The sequence below is a fragment of the Diadema setosum genome, chromosome 9 (assembly GCF_964275005.1).
Source record: "Diadema setosum chromosome 9, eeDiaSeto1, whole genome shotgun sequence".
Lineage (NCBI taxonomy): Eukaryota > Metazoa > Echinodermata > Echinoidea > Diadematoida > Diadematidae > Diadema > Diadema setosum.
Window position 1 is genome coordinate 14,403,663 of NC_092693.1, and position 23,854 is coordinate 14,427,516.

General features: G+C 41.3%; 1 protein-coding gene across 1 annotated transcript in view; it reads left to right on the forward strand.

The window, feature by feature from the left end:
• The window catches only part of LOC140232865 (uncharacterized), a 46,141-nt gene that overhangs the window by 16,412 nt on the left and 5,875 nt on the right, over positions 1-23,854 (forward strand). Inside the window, exons 13-25 of the mRNA XM_072312978.1 lie at positions 54-3,023; positions 3,524-3,703; positions 4,178-4,395; positions 4,830-4,958; positions 6,283-6,381; positions 6,978-7,214; positions 8,525-8,745; positions 10,906-11,079; positions 11,981-12,062; positions 12,685-12,849; positions 13,695-13,872; positions 16,045-16,252; positions 22,350-22,459. Coding sequence (XP_072169079.1) covers positions 54-3,023; positions 3,524-3,703; positions 4,178-4,395; positions 4,830-4,958; positions 6,283-6,381; positions 6,978-7,214; positions 8,525-8,745; positions 10,906-11,079; positions 11,981-12,062; positions 12,685-12,849; positions 13,695-13,872; positions 16,045-16,252; positions 22,350-22,459 — 4,971 coding nt within the window. The remainder of the gene's footprint in view (positions 1-53; positions 3,024-3,523; positions 3,704-4,177; positions 4,396-4,829; positions 4,959-6,282; positions 6,382-6,977; positions 7,215-8,524; positions 8,746-10,905; positions 11,080-11,980; positions 12,063-12,684; positions 12,850-13,694; positions 13,873-16,044; positions 16,253-22,349; positions 22,460-23,854) is intronic.

The window sequence follows — 23,854 nt, forward strand, 5'->3', positions numbered from 1 at the left end:
CTCTAATGACTTGTCTGCTTTCAAAATCACCTTTGTATGTTTTGTCATTCCAGATGCCAGTCCCACAATTCCACACAGGCCCTCCAGTCATGCCAGCAGATCCAAGAATGACTTGATTTTGGATCATACAACAAATAATGAACGTTTGAGCCACCAGACAGTAAAGAGCAACTCATCACTTGCAGCTCTACCCACCGAGTTTCCGGATGGAGGGGAAAGGAGCCCATCTAGGGATCCGCTCACTTTTGCTGGCACAAGAGACACTTCAAACTTTGACCTTGCCTCCCCGCAGGCCGGCACTGATGGCGGGCAGCAGACGCCGCCACTGGACATTACTTCCATCACAGCAGCTATTGCCCAGGCTTCCAGCACAGCCAACCCTCAGCAGCTGGCAGAGATGATACTGAAGATGTCGAAGCAGCGGAAGGCGGCAGATGATCTGGTTCACAGGAGAGATGATAAGGACACTGAGAGCAATGGTGTAGCATGGAGGGCAGGTGATAAAAGAGAGCCAAAATTTGAGAATTTGCCCAACAGCAGACAGAAGAGAGCAAATGCTCTGGCTGGGCGTGAGAGAACTAGTACGAATTCAGACCAGGATGTTGCAGAGGCAAAACAGAGGATTTCTCAGATGCAAGGGAAGCCGAGACCCCCAGTCCTCAATGGTGGAGATAGATCCTCTAGCAGCATGGATCGCTCCTCGCTTGATGGGTCTGGTGGATCTGTGCAGGAGGACAGAGACTCTGGTCCTGCTAGGGTAACCCCTAAGAAAGCAGAGAAACAGAAGAGGACATGGCGAAAGAGTCCTGGATCTCAAACCAGGGTCAGTGGAGTCACAGGCCTTGTGTTGAGGGACAGAGAGAGCAAGAGTCAAGAACTTGAGGGGGACCATGGGGATCAGGTTGAGAAGCAGCGACAGCTGCAAGGACTCGACAAGCATTACGAGAAAAGGCTTTCTGGCTCATCTGGAGATCCTGTTGAGAGAAGTATTCCATTACCGTTGAAAGATGCAGACCGTAGCCAAGATTCTGTGATGGGCGCAAGAGACAAACCTTTGGCGAAATTTCAGCCCCGGCAACATGAGATTCATGTCAAGGAAACAAGACATAATGCTCTTTCAGGTAGATTAGTTGGTCAGGACCAAGGTTATAGTAGACAGCCTGCTGGAGGTAATGATGATGCTGGCAGATTGTCAACCATTCCAAAGTTAGTCAGTGGAACTATTCCAAGGCCACAAATATCCGAGAATGCACCAGCAGCCTCGAGACGCAGACCAGAAGAGATAAGATCAGGAGATACCATTTCTGGAAACGGACGTGTAGAAAAGAGGCATGGAGATCGGAACAGTGTTGATAGAAATGAATACTATGCAAGATTAAAGTTGGGCCATGATGATGACCTTATACAGCAACGGGAGAATGAACGAGATCCTGGTGTTGAGTGCAGAAGTGAAGCCATTCCTGATGGGGAGCCGACCAGAAAACAGTCAGCAGCGTCCAGTAAACTGCTGCTGATGCATCACGCAAATGGTACCAACAGGAATCATCAGAGGTCAAAGAGTGCCATGGTGGGACAAAACCCGGTTTCTAGCAGCATTCCTAGAAGGCATAGAAAGTCATTTGAGGACTCATCTTCCATTGAGAGAATGCAAGTTGACCATTCTTTCATGTTGCAAAATGATTGTGGTATAGCACAGTCTCCTGAGGGAAAGATTTCTTCCAAAGTGTCTCCTATAAAACTCAGTTTTCTCAATGGAGTTGAGACTGGGCTGCAAAATTCACAAATGTCAACCCGACATGGCGAGTACGTTGCCGAGTACGATGACAGCATAAACTTTGAAGTAACAAGGAATGAAGCGTCCAGAGTTCCAGAGTGCCTTGACGATGCTTCTAGGTTCTCAATCGATAGCCAGGCAGACATTGTGATTGGCAAGCACCGAATCAAGCAGACTCCACGCGAAAGAAGAACGGTGAGCCAAGATCAAGAAAAGTACAACGAGCAATACAGAAAAGGATCCAGCAGAGACCGTAGAGATTTTGTATCTGATGCAGAGGCTGACTCTGGCTTCAGCAGCGAACATCCGCAAAGGATTTCCGGAGGTAGTACTGACAGTAAGATGGCAGCACCAAATATGAAGGAAAACTGTGCCACAGACTTTAGCAAGCAGCCTCGCACTGTGCCAGAAATTTTCACAGAGGATGTGGAATTTCCTCCCAATTTCTCGGCATTGAGTAGAGAGATAATATCGCCCACTCCTTCACCAAGGCACTCACCTAAGCAGTCTCCAATACCGAGTACTGGACAAATGCGAACATCACTAGACCTGGACCATGATCGGACTTTGGTAGCCGAAACTGACAATCTGTCAAGTCCTAGAAGTAATAGGTCATCACAAAGTCCTAGTCGGACAGGTAGTGTTTCGTCAAACAGTAGTTCTATGAGCTCTACTCCCAAGCGCAAGACAGACCCAGAGTCCCGTTCTTCCACTGGGCGTCCACCGGTCCTTGCCTCCGGAATTGACACGGTGACTTCTCAAACCATTTTTTTGCAGCCACACCCACAACCCCATCTTCACTATCAGTCTGTGACTACTGCCCCAGATCTTGCACAGCGGCCAATCTCAGCAGCCCCTCTGGGCCCATCCCGCTTCTACACAAACCAAGCCCTGTCAGACACGGCACTCCTCAGTCACTACGTCAACGACAAACCCATATCGAGGCTGTCGCCCACTTCTTTGCATAGCCTCCAGGATGGCCTCCCTCAGCCGGTCCCAGGGCAGATGGGATTACAACTCGGTCCCATTCCAAGTCACACAAACCTGTACTTGACCCAGCAGGCCAGTCACAGGGCGGGTGTCTACGTGCCTCCTCCACAGTCGTTGTCCTCGACAGTCCCAACGGCTGCAGCCCTAACCAGTGTCTACTACACAATGGGTGTGCCAGCCCCACCTCGGCCACTTAGCAGGGAAAGGCTATCTCCGGATCCCACCGCCGCCTCCCTGCCAGCCACCATTCTCCCACAGAGTGAGTCTTGTGTTTTGTCTGATGACATTTCAGTCATCTAGATTACACTTGCTGTGTCTCAGTTACACCATATCACAACAAGTAGGCCCAGTAAATCCATTCTGGCCAGTTTTGTTTGGAGATGCTGAACTGTCATGGTTTATGAGTAGGGGGAAATGTTTTACTGCATTAGATTTAATATATCATGTACAATAACAGTTTCCATGTTTATTCTTTATGTATAGATTCATGTATTTGTTTTTATGTTAGATATGTAAGTTGGTGTGATGGTAGGTAGATGATTAGAAATATAAAGATATATGCTTGTATGTAGAAATAAATGGATAGAGAGATAGAGATGTCGATATCACATATAAGAGGGAAAAATAAGGAAGATTGAGATTTTGTTAAAATGTTGTAAATGCCTTATGAGGGTTGCACAACCATGAATCTGAGAGAAACATATGTTGGGGGTGATTATTGTGGAACTTGTTCTGCCCCTCTGCACCCTAATATGATAGGATTCCCCCAGTCCATCGTATCTGAGCTGATGGTGCCACCGCATCACCGTTTCCATGACGTTGCCTGTATTGGGATAGCTGCCCAGGATTCCCTCCAGCTTCATAATCCATCCTCCCGCTGGCTGCAGTGCACAGTGGAGGTAGTCGCACTTTCTATCAATGGTGAAGAGGTAAGCCACATGGGATGCCAAGAAACTTAGTCTTCTGTACTTTGATCTTCTTGTCAAAATATAGAAAGACAAATGAAAGAAAGACAAAAAGAACAACTACAGGTGTCTTTAATAGTTACTTCAAACACATTTGTTGTTTTAGAAGCAGGTAGGATTAATAGATTGCCTTTTGGTTTGTACTGGTGAAATATGGATGATTTCTTTTCTAATGTTTGTCTCCAGTAATTTTTCATTTCCAAGTGACTCTTGTTGCTTCCATAAGTAAGAATGACATCTTTTATGTTGCAGAGCCGAAAGGGTTGCCACTGTATTTGCCTTTTTGTTAGCAGTATCCAGTGATTTTAAGCATAGTTTCATGTCAAATTGTTGAATTGTTGTTAATTGTTGAACTAGTTGTGCTTAAAGTATGAAAAAAAAATCAAACAAACAACATCATTAAGTTGTCTCCTTACTCCGGTTCTATTTGTCCAGTTACCGCCCGAACATCACCGCATCTTCGTCACCCAGCCGCGACTGATCATCGGCCCACAGACATGGGAGTACCACAAGGTTCTCTTTGCCCCACGCCAGCCAGGGATCCACGAGGCAACGATCCAGGTGGGGTCCAGTCCTGTGGTAGCCGACAGCGAAGTGGGGCTGGTCAAGGTCACGGCTCCTCTCATGACGACGGTCAGGGCAGTGGCAGAGTTGCCCGAGATAGAGGTGAGTTGGACAAGCCCCACCTCAAAGAAAGCAACAGCAATAAGTTGCTGGGTAGACAGAGTCTCATCCTTTTCTTCTTTTTTTTTTAAAGCAACCTGCCGTACACCTCCCACTTCTGTATTAAGAAAGATGCTTGTTTGTGACAAATGGCATTGGATATGTCTGTTTTGCATTGTAGCTCATACTGCCTTCCACTCCTGGTATAGGATGATAAAATCCATTTCTCCACAAATTTGTCTGTTTTTGTGAGGTGTTTGAAGTATTTTCCTTTACCCATTGAACTGAAAAAACCCCCCAAAAACCCACACTGCTTCTCATGCCATGAGTGATACAAAGGCTGTAAATCTGATGTATGTGTGGATTATATGTAAAATATGTTCTACCCGCTTCTGACACTGAACACATGTTTCTGACATTTTACCATGCTGCCCCAGGTGGAAGGTGCAGCGAAGAGCTCCATTGATTTTGGGCAGATGGTCTTGGGTGCTGAGAGGTCAAAGGTCGTTCATCTGATCAACAGAGGACTCTCATCTATTCCCATCCGTCTCTTCTTTGTCAACACTGTGAGTGAATTGCGTAAAATGATTGGGTTCTGCAAACTTGACTATAAAATCACAATAACTTTGTATGGCATCCGCACTATGCCTGCACTATCCAGCAGATGAAAATTCATGTCCTGTAGTTGGAGAAAGCTGCTGTGAAGGGATCTTATGAAGCTTATCAGCATGTTGTTCAACTTGCCTTTTTTGTTTATGTTTATAATTTTTATCTTAAGCAGGATATTGTATATATATATATATATATATATATATATATATATTTCTTTTTTTTTTTGATGTGTGACTGTGTATACAAGAGTTAAATGGCTGCATGAGATGAGTATATGGGTTTATCTGTATAGACATGTGGATGTGATGTGCATGTGTATGTGTGTGTATGAGTGTGTATGTGTGCGTACGTGTACGTTGATAACTATGATTATCATTTTAAAGTAATATATTCTGTATAATGATTGGTATGAACTGTTTATCAGTTTGATATGATGCTGTATATTTGTTATGTTAATGTAATCGCTATTTGTTATTATTGAAATGTTCACACAGCGTATGTTGTTTGATGTGATTGACATGTTTTTCAATGTGATGTATTATAGTTTGGCCTTCGGGCTACTACTTTGCACATTTGTTTTAATAAACCATTATCAAATCAAATCAAAATCCATATTTAAAAGTGGGATATAAGGTTTACAACTTTGCCTCTCCATCTCGATCGCTCAATGTTGGTGCTACATCAGACTAGACTGAATTGTTTATTTGATGCAAACGAGTATTATTTGTTTTTTGTTTTTTTGCATATTATTGTGTATAATTCAGTGATTGCATTACCGTGTAGTTATTTGCTGATACTTCTAATGCTGCTTTTCTGTCTGTCCTGTCCAAGATGAGCACTTTGAAGAAAGGATCATGCATTTTGATATGCAACTCATTCTGTGAAATTCTGTATTTATAAGAATTTTATGCACCTTGCTCTTTTGTACATTGCTTTGAAATAAAGTTCTGTTTGACCAATTGCAAGAATCCAATGTACTTATCAACTGGGGACATGTGGACCACAACCTTGAAAGCATTTTGAATAAAAACAAAAAAAGAAAGGAAAGGACCATAGAATCATATCTTTCTTTTTATTACCAAGCCTAGAGAAAGTGTCAAGAAGACAGGATAGTGTGATACTTACCATGTTAATTGATGAAATTTAGTAGAAATTACCTGAAGTGTTCTGATAGATAGACTATGGTCTTTAACCCAAAGGGTACAGAAAAGATTAAAGGAGACAGGGAGGTGAATAGATTGCATTCCTGACAATGTGTGTTCTTCCTTCTCATTGTAGACCTCGGCTTCTTGGTATGGTGCATCCATGCAGACCAGCGACAACCAAGCCCAATCCACCACCACGTCGCCAGGGCGACCTCTCCACATCACACTGCCGGTAAAGACCCTCTAAAGCTCTGTACTAATTGACATCTTTATGCTTGAGATTTGTGCTTTAATACAGACTTTGTATTGTCAGTCGTTGATGTGTCTTGTTGTTTGACCAATGAAATGTATTATTTCATGTGGGATAGCATGGGACATTTCCAAGTAATGCATGTAAAATTTTCCAGAAATGTACTATGTAAGTTAGGTTGAATTCTTATCAAAATATACAGTGAATAGAACAGAATACTTAATACCAGAAATTTTTGCTTGCATGAAACTTTCATGAATATCACGTGCCGCCACAATTTGAAAGGAATAGAATGCACAGGAAAGCTTTTGTCTACACAATCCAGTACATAAAGAATAATACAGTGTATGCATATTTTTTAATGCTCAGCAATTCGCAAAAGTTTCATGCTTCAAATATTTTTCCTTTTACAGTTTCTCCTGTGCTTGCTTCATTTTAACTCCACATTTGCATATAAATGATTAAATTAGTGACGTATTGTCTACAGTTCAAAATGAAAGCTATTAATGAAGGCATGTTGGCTTTTTATTTGCAATTTATAAACTTCAATATATCACTCTGTGTGTGTGTATATCAAGGGCCGGTCAGCAGGCGTAGTGGACGGTGACCCAGGCCAGCGCCCCGCCATTGCTATCAAGCTGTGGACACAGCAGAAGGGACCCCGCCCTGACTCGCACCCACTTGGTCCACCAGAGGATGTCCACATTGACCTAAAGATTGAGCTGGATGTCCCAGACAGGATTGTTCCTTTGGCTGACCTCAAGTTGACAGCTGAAGTCGGCATTGCCAAACTTCATTTGCCAGACTCCCTTGCCGTAAGCCCCCTCTCCCCCCCCCCAAAAAAAAAAAAAGAGAGAGAAAAAAACAGCAACAACATGTAAACATTCTAGAACAGACAGTTGAGGAAGAGCTCAGGAGGGTTGGCTTAAGAAAGGAGGATGCCCCAAATTGGGAGCAATGGCGAGAAGGTATGAGAGCTATTACTCTTAGAGTTGTGAGGTAATTCCGGCCACCTCTGTTGTATTGGGGACAGATGCGGATAAAAACTGGTATGATGATGATGATGAGAACCGAATAGGAACATTAGTGTTACCTTAGAGTTTGTATTCAAGTAGATTAGGAAATGTTCATTATGCACTACAGATGTGATCTTCTGAGTTGTTCTTGATAGAGGCATGGTAGTGTAGTAGTATAGTTTAATAGTGTATAAACATGTACTTATGTAAAATGTACCCTCGGTTTGTTTGTCTATTTATATAGGTTAAAGTGCTTCTCAGTTGTACATTTTGAAGACATGGTTTCATCTCGTAGAGAAATTAGGAGATGAAACACATAGCAGATGTTTGCAAGCAGACTTGTAGTACTTGTGCAACAAGTTTAGATGTGGCTGGGCATGATTAAATGTCTCTGTGTCCACATAAATGTAAAGATTTGATAAGATATCATTATTTGTGAGGGAGATGATGGTTTCAGCACGTATGTTGCTAAATTTGTAACATTTGAAGTCGTTGCATCAACATGCATGGCCTCTCCGGAGATGCCAACTGCATTACTTTTTTACAGTATTTTGTGCTGTTTTCCACCAAAAAATTTGCCTTTTTTAGCACTGTGAATACCAGAACTGCAATGCTGTTTACAAAGTTGGCTTCCCCTCCTCTCCCCATCAGCCAGTTGTCAGTGGGCATGAGGTGGAGTGTGAAAGCCACTAATGCTGAATGATGCCCACGATATTAAGGATACCTGTATAGGTGACAATTCTCATACTTTTCGAGGACGCAGGTTCTTTTCAGTTAACGGATGGCTGCAGGCTGTGTCTTAAGAATTATGATCTATCATTCCCCTATCCAGAGAGGTTGTACCACAGTTGGGGCAGCAGTGCAAAAGGCTCTTGAATCTCAACACTTTTTGTGCTTTGAGTGTCGATTGGTACAGAAAACCCCATAGCCTTGTACACACCGTCCAAAGTCCCTGACACAGAAAGGGTTTAACAGGAGACCATGGGTTCAAATCTGGCTCAATGGGAGTATCTCTAGTCGAGAGGTTTTACCCTTGCAGTTGGAACCCACATCACAAAGATTATGCATTCATGGAGATTTGTGTTATCAATTTTGTTTTGTCTCAACAGCGCGACCAGGCGCTGAGCTTCTCAGCCCTCCTGGGAAGCAGCATGAGCCGGAACCTGCCTCTGCTGAACGCAGGCAACCTCATGCTGGACCTGAGGCTGAGGGTTGGCCAAGGGGGTGACTGCTTCAAGGTCCTACCCGACTCCCTGGTCCTAGCCCCAAGCCAGGAGCGGGACGTGGTGGTCAGTTACTCGCCGAAACAAGTGTCCACCCAAGAGGAAGTGTGAGTACACACAGTTTTTTAATTCTTTTTTATAATCTATGCTTTATCTATGCTAGCATAGATAATGAGTAGCATTATCTATGCTACTCATTTTGCTCATTTCGCGCAAAATGAAGCTAGAGCAAGAGTAACAGCATGCAGATTTTTTTTTTTTCCTGTTGTATGTAATATTGTTTTACAGAGCTCTTTGATTTCAAGGTAGGTATGATACAGAAGTATCACTGCCCTGCTATTTGCAGTTTTCTTTATATTTGCTAGTCCTGTAGCGTGAGTGAATATCCTCGTCAAGCGGTCAGGAGTCCCAAAGTTACTCAGATGTCCAACAGCTCTATCCATTGGACCTCCCTGTTGGTCTTACCGAGACCAGGGCACCGTTTCATCAAAGTTGTTAGCGCCAACAAGTTGTCAGTCTCTGACAATTACCATAGTAGCAGTCAGTGACCAGAGCTTCTCAGCCAATCAAAACCAAGAATTTCACTGAAATTTTCAGGAACTTGTCAGCGCTGACTAAATTGATGAAACATCCCCTGTAGCATCCCTCTTTGCCTCCATTCTTGTGCTTCTTGCAAATGGCACATACATTTTTTAGCGTTGTATGATGTAACAGAGTTAGGGAGAGGGTTAACCCTAACTTATCTGGGGGGGGGGGGGGCCATAATGGCCCCCCCCCTCGACGAATTCCGCGACCATTTCGGCGTGCAAAATTTTTTGACCGCGCCGCTCGCTGACTTTTTACTTTCAAGTCTCGCGCAACTTTTGAGACCAAATTTGTCGCGCCCGGGCATACAGTTCCGAAGCTACGCCCCTTCAAAAAATTCTCGTCAACCCCAAAATTGCTCAAACACATGATTTTGTGTACAAAGTCAATACAAATTGTGTTTTTTCAATTAATTCATATAAAGATTCATATTTTTAATTTTAATGGCTGAAATCAATTTATTTTAGTATAATTATGCTTCAAAAAATGTGTATGACAAATTCTGCTGAAAAAAACATCAAAAACAAAAGTTCGAAAAAACACAGAAATACATAAAAAATTTATAAAACAATAAAAACATAAAAAATTAATTTTGATACTGAATTTTTTTTTTACGCACAAATGTTTGGAATGTCACTAGGAATATTTACACCAAAAATCAGCATTCCATAAGCTTTTATAAGCCAATTACAGATGAAAATTAGTTTTTTTGCCTATATTTGCATAATTAATTAATTTGAAATAGAAAATGCAAATTTTTTGAAAATTTAACTTAACAGTTTTGTAGATTATATCCGGCTTTATATTCACACAAAATTTTTCGGCGATCGCGCGATCAATGGCCGAGATCTGAAGGGGGGGCCATAATGCCCCCCCCCCCAGGAATTCAAGCTCGCTAAATAACCCAGGTAAGTTAGGGTTAATCCTCTCCTCTGATGCACTGAAGATTAGTACAAAAGCTAGATTAAAAGAAGAGAGGATTGGGTGTTTCATGACACTGGCCCGAACTCAGGAAGGTGCTCTAAATTTAGTCCACGGACTAAAATAAGCATGAAATAGGCATACCTTTGACTTGTGAATATCAACGTGCGATTGTTGTTGGATATCTGTGGACATATGCAGTCTGTCACCCGCATTTACACAGAAGAAATTTGCATAAACCATGGTCTAAATGTAAACAACCTTTGTGAATTCAGGCCTACATGTTTAGAGGGGTGAATGCCAACCCCACTCCCAAAAAGGTGAGAAACACAAGAGAACATACCTTATTGACTTATTGATTAACTTATTGACATGGGCAGATTTATGTTAGTCAATGCCCTGTTGCATAAATGTTGAGGTCAAAAACAAGTCAGAAAATCCAACTTCGGTCTCTGAATACTCTGTTCTGATTGGCTGATGCCTGAATTACATTACATTATCTCACTTACATTTAATTGTATCTGCATATGCAACAGGACCCAAATTTTTGGTGTACGTTTTTAACCCTTTCCTGGATGGAACTGGATGAGTCTTGCACTAACTTTATGGGAAAATGCAATATTTTTGAAGGCAAAAGGGTTAATAATGACAGAAATCTGAAAGACATTTTTTTTTTTTTTTTTTTTCTGAGGGATTCATTCACCATCTGGGAGAGAAGAGTTTTATGTGACAAGCCAAGATTTTGTTTTCCCTCTGTGCAGACCTCTATTGATCCAAGTGCGGCCCGACGGACCAAACTTCAAGCTGATCCTCAAAGGGGAGGGGCTGACGAAGGAGAAATGGAAGCAGAAGTCTGCAGAGACCAGGGCTGCTCCTCCATTGCTATGCAACAAGTCCTCCATGGTGTGGGGAGGTGTACCTCTGGGAAAATCGCTGTAAGTCCAAATTCCTCATCTCAGCATATTTGACTTGGTGCCGAATAGACATTTTTAAAATCTTCATTCTCAAACAGTTATGAAGTCTAGTAGCTTGTCATGGTACATTTGGATATAAATTCTCTGCGGTGGTAAATGCTACTTTGAAGATTTACCAGATTCACCACTCAGATATTTGAAGAAGACATTAAAGGCCCTGTCACACCTTTCCGGGCAAGCCTTGCGTGCGACTTGCAAAAAGCATTTGCTTTCAGGAATGCAAATATCGTACTGCTTGCATGCCCTCGGCATGTAGTACACATGCAGGCTAGACATCTGTGTGCAGCTGTTGCCTGTCCATGTTGCATGTTCATGCATTGCTTTCATAATTAGTACTCACATGACCGGAGGGCAATATTTTGATGGGTTGATAAATTTGTGAGTTTTTGTTGTTTTTTTTGCCTCACAAAATTTGTGAAATATTCACCCCTTTGGAAGTAATTAGCATCTACAGTAGTCATGAGGAGGGAAATGCATCGGCATGTTTCAGCATAAGTTGAACTTCCAGTAAGGGTCGAACACAGGAAATGAGGTGAAGTGATTCCGTATAGATGAGGTGCTGTGACGTTGCATGCATCTGAATGAGGAGCAAAAACAAATCATATGTGTATGAAAGCACAAAGCTGTTGCACGTGGTACGCGTAGCGCATCCCCTCCTTCCTGGCTAGCCTGATGTGACGCGGGAGGAAACACTTATGCGATCACTCTCCATACGCAGTTTTTGCCCCTCACGACATTGAGCCATAGCTTGATGATGTCATTGGAACCTTGTCTTTATGTTGACAGCCTTTGATTCAGAATGCAGTTTTCAGCTTCACTGGAAGTTTCTATAAATGTGGTACATAACTTTGCTTCCCTACAGAAAACTGAATGCCATCCTCCGCAACACCGGCAGTGAGACGCTGCCCCTTAAACTCACTATCCGTGGCAGTGAAGATTTCCAGGTGAGGAAGAGAATTTTTTGCTGTCATATGTATGTAGAAAGAATGTGATGAATTAATAAGAACTCCTAGAAAGACTTGAAATTCTCTCCCAAAAGGGTACTGTACAGCCAGAAATCTTTGCATGCATGAAACTTTTGTGATTTCAGTAAGAGCCGAAATTTGTGAACGTGAAATGCACACAAAAGTTATTTTCTACACAATGCATTGAGTGTTAGTGGTACTTTGGTAAAGTTTCGTGCCATGAAAAAAAGGCCATCGGCCCAAGTTCACAAAAGTATCATGTCACAAATGTTTCTGATTTTACAGTCTTGTGTATTCATAGCTATACTGGGCCCAGACTCCTCCCCAATCTTATTTACTGCAAACAAAGTGAAGCAAAGCAAAACAGAAGAACAGTACACCTCTGTAAAGAACATCCCTTGACATTTCAGAACTGTCAAAGATTTTGGGGGTATGTATTTTGGGGACCAAGAAGCACACAAGCTTGAGCCAGCAGATGACTGAAATATGATATTCCTGAAAATAATAACGGAAATAAACTTGATAGCCATGGATTCAGCAATTTTGCTGAAGGAAAAAAAGATAGGAAAAACAATTTTTTTTTCGGTGATATTCCCTGCAGCTCCTGAGCAGAAAAGGTGCAGAGGAAAAATTTTCCAGCAGTCGTCAAGTTGTTGTTCATGGCCAGGAAGATTACACCGTAAATGTCGTCTTCACGCCGACCCAGCTAGAATGCGTCAAGGGCACCTTGGACATCAAGCCCATTAACAGCGACAGCAAGTACACGGTAAGTGGGGCAGCCAAAGTGGCCAGTAGAGATTGGTTGGTCTCTGACCAAAGATGGGCACGTGTTCAGTCCCACATATAGAGATTGACAGTGGCGAGGAAGGGAGATCTCACTGAAGTGGGAAACAGAAATACCATGGACTTCTCAGATGGCACCAAGTGCTTGGTTTTCACCCAGTTTGTTGTTACTTCTGTGTCAAACAAAACTAAAACAGCAAACAACCACAAATGCATGGCTATGGCATGCTAGTGAATTACCTTGTACAGCGGACTTCCATTGTAACAAAGTCCTCGAGGCCAGCATTTTTCTTTTGTTTATCCAAATTTCAGTATAACCGAACAAATAAATGATGAAAAAACATAGAGCGGAGAATGTTGCGGCCTGAATTTTTACATCGTTGTAAGAAAATTTAGTTATAACGGGAGTGCACTGTATATGATACCATGTGCTCAACACATAGGTACCTACGTGTGTGTTATAAGGTGCAATTGTATTTTTTATATAGATGTTGATTGATTGAAAAGAATATGTCCTGAATGTTACAATTAGGGGATTGGAAAGGATGGCATTGAACTTTACAGGAGATCTACTTTAGGACACATCTCCTTCCAAAGTAATATTTCAGGAGCAGAGGCAAACACAACCTGTAGTATTCCTTGCGAAATATGCAAACAGCCCAAACAAGTTTGCATTCATCCTAAAAAAAGTTACAATATTAGAGACAAATTCCCCTGCTCCATGTTCCATGTTACAAATATATTGAACTGACGTAGAAGAGTAAAAGGCCCTTGCTAGTTGGTACACTTTTGTGTTATGACATAGAATTCTTTGCCCTACCTCTAAAGCTGCCCCTGAGTGGATACGGTGGAGTCAGCAATCTCAGTCTGGAGGATGTGAAGCTGAGAGGGGACACATATTCACAAGACATCGGTGCATTGACCCCTGGCCAACACACGGTACACACCATCAAGGTGCGCAATGTGGGACTCAGAGCCGCCTTTGTGAAGGTCATGTGCTTCAGTGGTAAGTTTTTACGCACGTTGATATCAGTGTAATGAATACTAGTGTGATGTGATGTCATTCCCTTTGCAACAATTCTATAATGGAAATACATGGTGGGGGGGCGGAATCCGCCCCCCCTCGACATTTCGCGCTATAATACTGTAACGCGAGAAGGCCTCGTTGATAGGCTTCTTGACTTTCTTCGTTCAAGTCTCACGCAACTTTTGAGACCAAATTTGCAACGTCCGCCCATACTTTTGCGAAGCCACACCCATTTTTGTAACGGAATGTCACCCCAAAACGGGCACAATTTTGTGATTTTGTGTACATCTCCTATGGAAAACAGTGCTCTGTCATGAAAGTCATAAAAACCTGATTATTTTTACAATTAATCACTTTCATTGATTAATTTTGTGCTAAATATGGTAGAGAAGTGGTCAGTGACAATTTCCAATGAAAAAACAAAGAAAAACAAAAGTTGAAAAACAGAGAAATACATAAGAAATTCTGAAAACAGTAAAATACATAAGAATTGAAATGAGTTTTTGTGATGTACAATTGTTGAATGAGTTTTTGTGATGTACAATTGTTGAATATGCTAAAACAGATTTACAGATCAAAAATTAGACTCTCAATGCTTTTGATTAGGCTAAAATATCATCTTGAGCTTAATTTGGGGGGGGGGGGGCGGAATCCATCCACCCCCCCCCCCGGTCTGAGCATAGCCAAAAAAGCCCGGCCCCTTCAGGGTTAAAAAACCTCTAGATTTAAGTTGGACTTTCTATAACACTAATTTGAGTTTCATAACAGTGCAATTATTAATGTAATCTAAACCAGTGTTTCAACATTATCTTACATCAACATTAGTGTCTTTTTGCAAAAATGAAGAAAAAAAAAATGCCCTCCTAAACATTTTTGAATTTTGAATTATGAGGTTTTAACACCCAAGGGACAAATATTTCATTGGAAAGAAACATCTGCAGAAATAGCAATATTTAAAGATGTTTACGATTATAACATGATGCATGAAATGCATATCAAATTAAGCATCAAAATTACAAAGGATGCAAGGGTAAAGGTAATGGAATGAGAACTTGACATTTCAAAGTTGGCCCTAAAATCACCCAGAATGACCCACCGTCTTAACCCTAAAAAGACTGGGGGGGGGGGGGGGGCCTAAAAGGCCCCCCCCTCGACATTTCGCGCGATTACTCAGCAACACGCAATGCTCTCGCCGCGATGCTCTATGACTTTTTTCTTTCAAGTTTCCCGCACATTTTGACACCAAATTTGTGATGCCCGGGGGTACGGTTCTGAAGTTACATAACTTTTTGTACATGCACGTGAGACCGAAAATGGCTCAAAAATGTGATTTTGTGTACAAAGTCAATACAAATTGAGTTTTATCACATGGTTCATATAAATATGCTTATTTTTACTCTCAATGGCTAAAATCAATTTGTTATAGTAGTGTTATGCTTCAAAAAGGGTCTGCCACAAATTTTGCTGAAAAAAACAACAAAAACAAAAGGTCGAAAAAACAAGGAAATACATAAGAAATTCATAAAACAATAAAATAAATAAGAAATTAATTTTGATACCGAATTTTTTTTCAAGTACATTTGCTAAGAATGCTACAAAGAATATCTAGACCAAAAATGAGCACTTTTGGAGCTTTATTTACTGATTTAGATAAAAAAGTCTGATTTCTCACATAAATTAGCATAATTAATCAAAATAAAATAAAAGAAGACTATTTTGGAAAATGTAAATATATGATCTTGTAGATTACATCGCACACTACCATTGTGCAAATTTCCGCGGCGATCGCGCGATCCATGGCCGAGATCTTAAGGGGGGGCCCTTTAGGCCCCCCCCCCCCCCAGTCTTTCGAGCTACCAAAATAGCCCAGTCTTTTTAGGGTTAAACCATCGAGGACGAGTCCTGAGTATACCCGTGCAAGTGTCTATGGGAAATGCGTGTTGTACGTAGCAAAATTGAGGACTGATAAAGAAATCCCTTTCTCTGTGATAATTCGAAGGTAACAATTCAATTTGTAACTGTCAGCTAGCCTTTGTTTGTTTAAGCACAGGCCATCTGTCTGTATTTGTGGGACTATTACAAAAAGGCTTCACAGAAGATACAGCTGATATTTTGTCTATTTCTTTCTTTGTTCATTTGTTTGCGAAACAGATCCCCAGACGAAGGGGAAGCTGACAAGCAGCCACCTGAACGTGGAGCCGAACGAGTTTGTGATATTGCCGAAGATGAGCAAGACGCTGACGGTGATCTACAACCCACAGGAGGCCGACTTCCCCTCCCCACACGACTCCCAGCCTCACACTGTGGCAGCAGTTGGACTCTTCTACGGAGATGAGGTCCTCAGACGATGCTACAGGAGGTATGTGACAGGGTTCTGACTCTTTGTTGTTGTTGTAAATAATACATAGTCCGCTGGTCGATGATTGGTCAAATATTCTATCACATGATTTATGCAGCGAGGATCAAGATTGTTACGTTGCGAGCAGTGATGTCTTATTTGTCATAATTCAGGTAATAAAATAACAGAATTTGACCAGAATGAGATGATGCGTATTTATGTAGACCATATACTGTAACAAAATTGCCTTGTGTATCACTGTTTTACAATACGTGTCAGTCCCTTTGGAGTTATATTTCCCCCTTAAGACAAATATAGGATTTCTTGCAGAAAATATAATTCCCTTGGGAATGTCAAGTGTTCTACAACTCATCTAAAAAGGGAAGATCCATGTAGTAATTAGTAAGTAGTAGGTAGAAGCTGGTAAGCACAAGAAATTTTTTAAAAAGTGCAAGGTCAGCAAGATTTTCTTGAAATCCAAGCTGATGAGGTAGGGTCTGTCATTCTTGAGACCCAAGTACACTTCAATTACCACTTGAGATATATAATAAGGCAGCAAACTAAAAACAGGACAGTGACAACTTAATCTAATATGATGTGTGCTTGGCATGAAACGTCTATTTTGTTTCTCCTTTTTAGTCGGGTAAATCTACATCAAAAAATAGCCTTACCCCAAAAAAATTGATACAAAAGGTTTTTTAACGGTTTTGGGTAGGGTTTGACCTCCAAAATAACATACTAAAAATCTACTCAAATCCACCTACCGGAAAGGGCCTATTTTCAAGATGGCGTCCAAAATGGCCGCCGTGGTTTTAAATTGCCATAGAATGGGCACCAGTTGGCCTATATTTGCGATTTTTGTATCAATTTCTATGTTTCGGAGGTCAACAAATCTATTGAAATCATTTTCAAAGTTGATCAGTGATGGGAAAGCCTTAAATCGAAGATGGCGTCCAAAATGGCCCCCCAAAATGGCGGCCATGGGCATAAAATTGCTATTAAATTGTCAATAAATGCCGAACATGTGTGATGTATATGCCGATTTCTATGTTTTGGAGGTCGACAAATCCACTGATATCATTTTCAAAGTTGATTAGTGATGGGAAAGCCTTAAATCCAAGATGGTGTCCAAAATGGCCCCCAAAATGGCGGCCATGGGCATAAAATTGCTATTAAATTGTCAATAAATGCCGTGTATTTGTGATATGTTTGTGTCAGTTTCTATATTTTGGAGGTCAACAAATCAACTAAAACTATTTTGTCACGCAGATTAGTGAAGGGAAAGTCTCTAAAACCAGGAATGGCATCTAAGATGACATCCAAAATGGCCACCATGGGGTTAAAATTTCTATAAAACAGCCAATAATTCGCTATACTCAAAATACCCAATACGTATCTGATACTTCCAATGTTTGGATTAGATTTAATCCGTTATTGTGGAGGTCAGCTGTATAGTCCAAAATATAGGCCAAAAGTGTAGACCAAAATCATTTCTTACCAAGTGCTAGTGTAACAAAACTTGAAATTCTGATATGGTATCCCACATATGTGCATTTTCCTTACTTTATAACTACTAACTCGGCTCTACATTTCAGTTTCAAGTTTGTGCGATCTTTTGTCGTATAACAACAAATTCTTTGTCCCTGTGTTCATTGTTGCTTCAAAAACTTGTTACTGCTTGGCTGTTTTCATATGTTCATGAACTTGCTCGGTGCCATAGGAACACTCATGCAAGGAACAGGGCTCAGCAAGGTTCTAGAGGTCGTGTATGGTGAGAGGACATTTGCTGGTAGACAAGTGCCTTAATCGAATGGTTGTATCTGAAATGATGAATGAGAGTACTGAGTTTGCATCACTTGTGGCTCAGTCAGAGGATAATGTATGTACTCTAAGGTGTTGGATGGTGAGACAACGCTTGAGAATGTCGTGACATCTGAGGCAATGGTTACAATCAGAAAACAAATGGACAAACGGAAGATAAAACTTCGAACAAGATCCAAGACAAGTCAGTTGTGGTTAAATTATCAGACAATGTTAGGGGTCGCAAGAAAGTTGATCATGGCAGGTCGAAAAGGATCTTGGCCAATGCACCTACATGCTGTAACTGAATGTCTGCCAATATTTGCTGCAGCTGGCCATTACAACTACCTGAAGTCTTCTTATTTGTATCTTCAAGAAATGAGAGAGCTAGAACAGAATCATCCAGATGTCTTTCGCAAGTTTGCAGATGGATTCCATGTCATCCGACGGAGTAATAAGTTCTGGGCGGGTCTAAGCCCTGATCTTGTTATCGAACAGACCTTGATGAGATCCCTGAAGAGCACAGGTGGCCTAACACGCGGAAGTGGGATGGGTGAAGAACAACGGTCTCTATGGACAATGTCAATGCCGGTCACGTCGGAATATAACAGTGCGATGCAGGAATTCACTGATCTTTTGTACACGACTAGTGAACAACACAAGGAATCTAGTGGCGCAAGGATGGAAAGAGATGCTTCTGACCTAGCCAAAATCAGTTCAAAACTCAGTGAATGCTCTCCGCTTTCTCCAGATCCCTCACTAAAAAATGTTGTGACTGGAGTGGTGGCCGTGTCGGATGTGAATGTCCACGAACATAAGTCTGTTGGAGAGAAGATTATGGAAAGTATGGTCAATAAACCCGCTTTCACATCTTCCTTCAAACGAAAAGACAGAGCCAAAACACTTGGAGATGTATCTTCAGTCAAACTTGGTCCAGACAGAGCAATTGACCCTGCTCTACTCTTTCAAAGATTTCTTGTTGTGTCAAAAACAGGAGACATTTCGTTGGAAGATGTCATGGGCTATGAGCTGAGCCCATTTCCCTCTGCCCTGTTTGAGGGTATAGGTATTTTCAGAAAGGCTGACAAACCTCAGTTAGTTCAAGCTATCAGAGACCATTCCGCCAAAGCGTCAAATGATACCGTGTCTGACTCTGTTCCCCAAACTGAGCACTATGTTCTTGATGGTGGCTCCTTGCTGCATCGTTTGTCATGGACAGCCGGGGACAGTTTCAATGTGATAGCCAAGTCGTATGCTGACTTCACTATTCGTCACTATGGATTTTTGATGGTTATGATGATGGACCATCTATTAAGGACAATACACACAAGTGCCGTGGCCATATTGTTCATCCCGAAGTCAGCTCCACACCTGGAATAGAATTCTCTGGCAAAAAGGATGAGTTCCTGTCCAGGAGCTCCAACAAGCAACAGCTCATCAACCTCATCAGTGAGGAAATGAAGAAAATTGGCTTGAACGTAATTCATGCACCAGGGGATGCTGATGTAGACATAGTAAAAGCGGCAGTGAGCATTGTCATACCAACAATCAACTACCCTGATTGGAGAAGATACGGATCTGTTGGTGCATTATTGCATTACGCTAGCGTCGACAGCAAAGAACTGTATTTTCGTTCTGACAATTCATCCAGGAACTGGAAGGTGCACAATATCAACCAGCTGAAAGTATCATTGGGTGAAGAGCTATGCCCACACCTTCTCTTCCTTCATGCCTTCACTGGGTGTGACTCGACATCTCGAGTATTTGGAATTGGAAAAAAGTCAGCATTTCAGAAACTGGCAAAGGGGGATTCACCTTCCTTGTCCCCAACCAAACAAGAGACATAGTCGTGGAAAACGGCAACAATGCCATGAAAGTATTATTTGGAGGACATCCCTGTGATTCCCTCGCCAAGTTGCGATATAATGTCTTTGTGAAGAAACTGGCTTCAGCTAAGTCGTTTGTCACCCCACAACGTCTGCCACCAACAGCGTCTTCAATAAGGTTTCACTTTCTGAGAGTATACTATCAGATCATGGTCTGGATGGGGAGGAACGGAAACTTGAAGGCAACAGACTGGGGTTGGAAACTGGAGGACAATAAACTAGTTCCAGTCATGTCAGACACGGACGCTGCTCCAGAAAAGTTGTTGAAGATGATCCGATGCAACTGCACAACTGGCTGTAGAACAAGTCGCTGTAGCTGTAGGGGATACGGTCTGCCATGCCACAGCATCTGCGGACCCTGTCAACTTGATACCTGCGAAAATCCTTTCAACAAGACAGTATTGGAGGACGAAGAGGAAGCATAGTTTATCTATGGTAAATGCTACTTCAATGAACGAACTTTCGTTGATGTTTTCGATTTACCCTAACTTGAAGGCATTTTAATTGAAAGTACGTTCTAGAGGAAAAATGGTGATCATTGTGAGAGTCGATTAATTTATTACTTTCTAAATTACCAAAGCATATTTTCATTCATGTTATGCACAAGATGGTCAATAATTCTGATCACTACACACGGGACAACTTTTCAGGTAGACACTATTTGAAGGATTGGGCATGACCTCCAAAACATAGGAATAAACACAAACACTACAAATGTAGTCCATTTATTGCCTGTTTTAAAACAAGTACACGCCCATGGTGGCCATGGGGGGGGGGGGGGGGCATTTTGGACGCCATCTTGGATTTAAGGCCTTACCATCACTAGTCAACTCTGAGAATGATATCAGGTGATTTGTTGACCTCCAAAACATAGAAATTGACACATACATCACACAAGCACAGCATTTGTTGACAATTTAGTAGCAAATTTATGCCCATGGCGGCCATTTTGGGGGCCATTTTGGACGCCATCTTGAATTTAAGGCTTTTCCATCACTGATCAACTTTGAAAATGATATCAGTGGATTTGTTGACCGCCAACACATAGAAATTGACACATATATTTATATATATCACACATGCACGGTATTTATTGACAATTTAGTAGCAATTTTATGCCCATGGCGGCCATTTTGGGGGCCACTTTGGACGCCATCTTGGATTTAAGGTTTTTCCCATCACTGATCAGCTTTGAAAATGGTTTCTTTGGATTTGTTGACCTCCAAAACATAGAAAGTGACACAAAAATCACAAATGTAGGCCAGCTATTGCACATTCTATGGAAATTTAAGCCCACGGCGGCCATTTTGGACGCCATCTTGGAAATAAGCCCTTTCCGGTATGTGGATTTGAGTAGATTTTTAGTATGTTATTTTGGAGGTCAAAATCTACCCAAAACCGTTGAAAAACCTTTTGTATCAATTTTTTGGGGGTCAAACCACAAATTTACTCTACTATTTGTCTTTTTGTGACAACAGCCCGTCGTGGCAAATGTGGCTATAACCAGAGGAAATGTCTGGTTATGAGCTTTTAATACAATAAAAAAGAAAAAAAAGAATGTGTCTCAATAAGCTATTCCCCTTGCATGCTTTCTGCACTTACAAAATCCCACTGCACTTTAAATCTGACCTTGCATGCCTTGGCTTGATAAAGTATTTTTCAGTCAAATCTGTGAAGGAGTAAAATGTGAGCGCTGTTTAGAGCACGCGCACCTGGCAGAATAGTGAGGTCCCTCCGAATCCATGCGATTGTGCAAAGATGGTGCAAGTGCCATGCTCTGTGCATTGTATTGGAGCACTGAGGTATAGAGAATAACAGTTTGGACTCTCAAACCAAACATGAGGTCTTGAGTTCAAATATTGCCTAGCACATACATCATTAGACAAGATTTTGTATGCCCACTGTTTTCCTTCTGACCAAAATTTTCGCAGTGGGTACCTGGCAAAGTGGGAGTAATGATAAAGGCAGGGTATTGAACAGTGCTTACATTTAAAAGGGACTACACTGGGTGGAGAAAGGCCATATTGTGTTGCCCCCAGCCCCTTTATGGGGCTGGGGGCAACAGCAAAGCTTCTTTTCATTTGCCATTAATAGTATTGTAGTAAAAGTTGTGTGCTAAGTTTTGTGTTAAATGTCCCGAGGAGAAAATATATTACTACAGTGTATATGTCTGGGGAAGCGTTCTTCAAATTAAGGGCGACATAGCAGTCAAGGAAAGGTAAATGGTTTGAGATGTTTGTTCAGGGTTGACATCCATATTTCACCATGCATCTAGTAGACAGTGCATGGCGAGTGCAGGGATATCAGTCTACGCCATGGATTCTAATCTTCTTTTCATGCTAGAAGTCTGTTAAAAATCATGCTACCACCTTCACCTGAGAGACTTATTCTTCAATGCAGTATCTTGTCTCGTTTCCATCGGCTTTCTGCAGGGCGTTGGTTCAAAAACCGTCTGATCGCAGACCTCACCTCTCGGCCGACAACCCTCTGAGAGGAGTGTCATTTGATGTCAAGTTCTTGGGAGAGGAGCACACGAGAGAGGGTGAGTATTCAGGAATGTTGTGTGTGTGTGTGTGTGTTGTCACTAACTCAGTTGTTACCTTCTGTATTGTACTACATTCAGTGTCAATGCTACTGTACAATGTCAGTTCCGAGAGGGGTTAAAGGACCTATGCATGCAATGCATAACACTCTGTCCCTCGGATAGGACATAAAATGGAGGTCCCGTGTATGAGAGAGTAACAACTCAGGCACGTAAAAGATCCCGCTTCATTCATTCATCGCAAAGAGCAGGGTGTTTAACCCGGTGAAGTGGTCCCACCTCACATCCAACTGGACCCCATGGAAGACCAGCTTAACGTAGCTGAATATGGGCTATCCAGCCATCTTCTCAGATGGAAAATGAACAAACAAGTAGAAATGTACATGCATGTTGATTTATTGATTGCATGTTGATTCATGATACCGTGGTCATCATTCATGTGGCCAAATTAATATTTAAAACATGTGCCATATGTTATAAATAATTTTTCTGCTATGTTTTTTTCCTTCAAATTACCTGGATTAGTGGGGGGCCTTGCATGTGTTATTTTTGATTTTCAGTTCAAGTTGATGTAAAAGTTTAATTTTTGGTACCATTGTAAAGGTAATTGTCTATAGATCAATTTTGGTTCGAAATACTCAAAATGGCCACCAAAATCCAAGATGGCCGCCAACTTCTAGACTTTTGTCAAAAAATTGGATAAAACTCTCCATTTGAAGTGATTTAAGTGCTGAACCTGATATTTTAAAGGGTAATGAGATTATTGGACACATTTAGAAATAAAAACAATTAATGCCTTTTGCTTAATTTGCATAAATTTACATAAATTCCATTTTTTAAGCTTTTTTCCTTAAAAAATACAATTGTTTAGAGACAAAATGTATATAAAAAATGAAATAATCACAAGGAAATGATAATAAGGAAAGAATTACAGCGAAATCTTCCAGAAATGTCCTAAAATACATTTTCAGCACATCCGATGAATAGGGGGTCAATAGCTCCATGTTTTACAGAGGCATTATACTCCAAAGAAAGGTCTTGGAACTGCTAGTGCACCCATTTGAAGTGATTTAAGTGCTGAACCTGATATTTTCAAGGGTAATGAGATTATTGGACACATTTAGAAATAAAAACAATTAATGCCTTTTGCTTAATTTGCATAAATTTACATAAATTCCATTTTTAAGCTTTTTTCCTTAAAAAATACAATTATTTAGAGACAAAATGTATGTGAAAAATGAAATAATCACTTTCAAAGCAATGTATCAATACATTGCTTTGAAAGTGATTGCTATACAGAATCAGAGCCTATGTGAGTTTTGTCCTGGCAGCTCATATTACAGGATATAACAATAGTTGTTGAATTCGTGTTCATGGAATACAGCAGTGAACACA